This window comes from Larimichthys crocea, chromosome XI (assembly GCF_000972845.2).
Source record: "Larimichthys crocea isolate SSNF chromosome XI, L_crocea_2.0, whole genome shotgun sequence".
In the NCBI taxonomy this organism is placed as follows: Eukaryota; Metazoa; Chordata; class Actinopteri; family Sciaenidae; genus Larimichthys; species Larimichthys crocea.
Window position 1 is genome coordinate 8,917,459 of NC_040021.1, and position 4,637 is coordinate 8,922,095.

A 4,637-nucleotide genomic window follows, 5' to 3' on the forward strand; every position below is an offset into this window, starting at 1 on the left:
ACATAAGGTAATGTTGACATTACATTTTATTTCTTGAAAAAAAATTACATACATACAATTGATCTCACACAGTTTTGCCACAGAAAAAACAATGAAAACACCAGTTGTGTGTCATTAAGTTATACTGCTGGCCCTTTTGTGTGTTGGAATCTATATAATGAGCACTTCATGAATCGATGACAACCATATGTTAATGTTGCATTCTTCCATGTCGCCCCACGTACCCAACATATTTACCGATGTCTGAGAAAAGACATCCAGTAAGCATCTGTCACTGAATTCACTGGCTGGGCTTGTCATCAACCGGGTGGTCCTTCCACATGGGTTCAAGGATGTGATCTGGGATCTTCTCCATGGTTGTCTGATAACAAAAACACAAGGGAAATTAACAATTACATTAATTCAGGCCCTTTTCAATGCACAGTTTGATTGGACGACTGACTCTGCAGTAACTTACCTTTGTCACCTCCATTGCTACACCTTCAGGGAGGTTCCTCTGGATGTATTCAAGGTATACCTGTGCTGTGCAGCCTGTTATGTGGGACAGCTACAAAACAAACACACACACATATGTTGCAAGTTGATTTTAAGGACAGCATAATTTAAGGGCAGTTGAATAACACCTGATTACTCATAGGGAACCTAAAGTAATGTCGCTGTCAGTGACTAATTGAATTAAACAAACGTAAACAGCCACGTTCAGGCTCATCACCTCAATGCACCGGTAGTATGTCCTCATCTCATACTGGACCCTGTGTTTTTTGAAGATATGAATTGACTTCAGGAGTGTTAACCTCTCAGTATCCTTGTGAGGTTCATACCTGTGGCAGAGGAAAGAACATCAAGATAATGTCAATGAGAAAGATATAATGTGTGACTAATATATACATCATCTTATGTGGCAGCTTGACTCCATTAGTACTCACACTTTGCTGATGCTGATACCCAGCTCTTTAGCTGCCATGGTGGCAAAGAACTCGTAGCTGTCCAACACGGCTTTGTCATGACCTTTGACCAACACTGACACCTTCTGAAACAGCGAGTCAGGCTCTTCTGTGACAGTGACCTGCAGGATAAAGATGCATGCACATGAGTGGAAGAGTCATTTTTATGTGATCTTGACATCGGGTTGTTGAGCGGATAACTCACTGATGAAAGTGTCGATGAAAACACTGTTGCTGTGTGGAAGGAAGTGCTGGATGTGGACGGGAGATGGGACCTGCAGAGACAGAGCGAATCATTTCTGGCATAAATTAACAATTGTTGGAATTAAAATATAAAGTTTGACACATATTATACTGTAACTTAACTGTAAGAGAACTGCTCATACAGTTATTGGTTTTGGCGTTGAATACATTGAATATATTAGAAGTGTTGAAAATGCAAAAAACAATGCACGCTTCTGCACCGAGTAAAAGTTGATATAAGCAAGACAAAAAAGGATCATCAAGGATAATCAGTGTCAGCTGCCTGAGCAGCTATGGTGGCAAACTGATGAGGAAAATCTTCTTCCACGTCCAGTGTACAAACAAACTATTTACTATTTCACTAATTTCACTCACAATCCAACTCCAATTATCTCCAACAAGACATATAAATAAACAATACAACATTTACAAGTCCACACATGTGCCTTTCTTTTGCATCAAATCTTAACTTATTTAACTGGCCTTGCAAGACAAATTCGCAAATGAAACATGAACTTTTGGGGAAAGATTTGACTGGTTCCTGGACTAGTGATTCAAAATTTTTTATTATTGAGTTTTACATTTTACAAGATTAAACTAAGAGAACAGTGGAAAATTAAAAAAATAAATATGGCAAAGTCAAGATAAAAAGATGCACAATCTTATTTAACAATAAAACATAAAAAAACAAACAAATAGAAAATGAAATAAAATAAATACATAATAAGTCCCAGACAGATCCATCAGTCCATGCTGAATATATTAAGCAGCATATTAACCAAGAAACAACCACTATACTGTTGTTGTCCCATGTGAAACTCACTGACCACAAGTAGACTTCCGGAAAACAGATCCCTGCATGACATCCAGTCCAAGTCCACCTTCATTTCCATCCCGCTCCCCCCAAAAACAGCCCATTATGATCAATGTATGCAGAAATATTTTAGCTACCCTGTAAAGAATACAGTCTTAAGAACATGAACTTTGCCAATCAAGATGTCACAACTTTGCACTACTTAATGGGGAAATGGAGAATAATACAATTTTAATATTTTAGATTTTGATTTCTTTCTTCTTTTTTTTTTTACTTTATAAAGTGCCCTTTACTTTAATAATATTGCATATTATGTGCAATACTGCTTCCACAATTTAACTGTGTGAATAAGTTGCTTTAATTAAGTCAAACCTCTGTAATCAAATGGTTATAAAGACAATACCAATAAAAAACTATAGCCTACCTGATTATGTTGAACCTCCTGTGAGCTGAACAGGCGCTCAAAGCTCTCGGTGCCTGTAAATAAACTCACATTAGTCGATATTTACAGATGACATTGGCTTGTGTATAACCACCATGCTGACAACCGCCCTCAGTGAACAGATCAGACATTTCCTGTTTACTTATTCTAACCTAAACTGCCACGTTATATCTAATGTTGTACAAAATAATAATAAAAACATTTACCAGAGGTGAGATGTCGATAAATATCCTTGCCAAAGAACATAATTCTCGCCTGAGAGCCATGGAGGCAGCCATGCTTTTGGAGAAGGTGGGACAAGAGTTAAAGTGACTTCCCAGTGCTGCCCTCATGTGTACTGGAGGGAAAACTACCAGTGATGCTGGAAACACAGCTGATTTTTAAACATAGATAGACATACATGAAACTAGTTGGACACTAAGAGAATATTTTCATATTTATTTGAAAAAATTGAGTTGAAGTTAAGCATCTTTATGTCAAACTCTTATCATTTACAGCAAAGATATGAAGCAGGTGTTTAAGTTATCCAATGCAGACATCAACAAAGATGGCGTACAGATTTTCATTTACAGATACAGTTTTTATAGCCTTGCAACTGCTCAACAGCAGTAAGAAAGGGATAAAAGTATTTCCCAATGAATGGGAGAAATTATGCTTTAAAAGGTCCAGTGTGTCAGATTTAGGGGGCACAAATGAAATATAATACACATAACTATGTGTTCATTAGTGTATAGACACTTGAAAATAAGATTTATTATGTTTCTGTTACCTTAGAATGAGACTTTTATATCTACAGACGCTGCAGGTTCTCCAAGGAGAGGGTGAAATGAAGGGGTTGCAGTCTGAAACTACAGCACTGGATGCCACTGAATCATACACGCTGGACCTTCAAATGCAGTTGAATACGTTGAAATATCAGTCTGTAGAATTATTTAGATGAAATAACCCAACAGTCTAACAGAAAAATAAACTTAATCTCAACCAGCTACAACAGCATTAACATTTTACTACACATTATTGTGTTGCACAAGTGGGTTTTATTGTTATTTCAACCATATACAGAGTACACAGTGTTACACCAAGGACCATTCTGCTACATGAATCATGAAACATAGTGCAGATGGGACTGCAATAAAGTGCACACACACATTACAACACGAATTACAACAAAGGCTGCATAAGGTGCAGCATGTTCAGAGAAAACATTTGACTAAAACAACAGTCAGACAGAGCATAACAGACCTGGAGGTGTATGTACATAACGCTACACGTGGATATATTTAGTATGAATATGGTGGGTGTATACAGTAGAGAGAGGTAGATATTGAAGGAAATTCAATAGCAACAGAGATAAAAAGGTTTAAAGTGTGCAGGGATATAGGTGCAATGTGCAGATTGTTTTTGTGTTTGCTGTCATATTAACAGTCTGAATGCTATTTTAGATAGATGAGATATACGATACGATAGATAGATGATAAATTAAACATGTGCAGAGAAATTAAACCTGTGGTAAGATTTTTACAAATACAAAGCTATATAAAAGAACTATAATCAGTATTGCCTGCATCAGTAATAATAATCTGATGCTTTAATTCACACCATTCTTTTTTTATGCACCACAAGTACTTTTACTTTTAATGTTTTAAGTATAATTTCAGGATAATACCTATTTTAGTCAGTGCAGACTTTGAATGTGGGGCGTGTACTTTTACACTGATCTATGAATACTATTACTTGGATCACCACAGCATGCTTTTTTTTTGGTTGGTTTGAGAGCAGACAAATCTTAACAAATCTTAACACTGCCAATTTTCTGTATATACTTTTGTACAATATGTGTTATTTACTACTGCTGTTTTTGATATTTTATTATGTATAGTTTGTTCTTTATAATTGTATTCTTTATTCTTATTCTTAGGATAATATCTATTTTAGTCAATGCAGACTTTGTACTTTTACACTGATGTATGAATACTTTTACTTTTTGGTTGGTTTGAGGACAGACAAATCTTAACAACTGAATTGTTTCTAGTGTTGACAATGACAAAGCATATTGTTTTGTATCCTCATTTGAATGAAGATTAGATTAAAGTAAAAAACACACACTACTAGTTATTGATGTGAACTGTGATGATAATTTGATTGGCCTGAATCACGTGCCTGTCACGTGACCCAGCTGTCGGGGCCCTGCCAG

General features: G+C 36.2%; 1 protein-coding gene across 1 annotated transcript; it reads right to left on the minus strand.

Moving 5' to 3' along the window:
• Positions 1 to 13: 13 nt before the first annotated feature.
• Positions 14 to 2,797, minus strand: mrps10 (mitochondrial ribosomal protein S10). The gene is made up of 7 exons (XM_010755515.3): positions 2,650 to 2,797; positions 2,426 to 2,478; positions 1,150 to 1,219; positions 927 to 1,066; positions 713 to 821; positions 458 to 547; positions 14 to 361 (listed from the first exon to the last, which is right to left on the minus strand). Exons 1-7 carry the CDS (start codon positions 2,773 to 2,775, stop codon positions 281 to 283), a joined length of 669 nt encoding a protein of 222 aa, XP_010753817.3. The 5' UTR covers positions 2,776 to 2,797; the 3' UTR covers positions 14 to 280.
• Between the last annotated feature and the right edge of the window lie 1,840 nt (positions 2,798 to 4,637).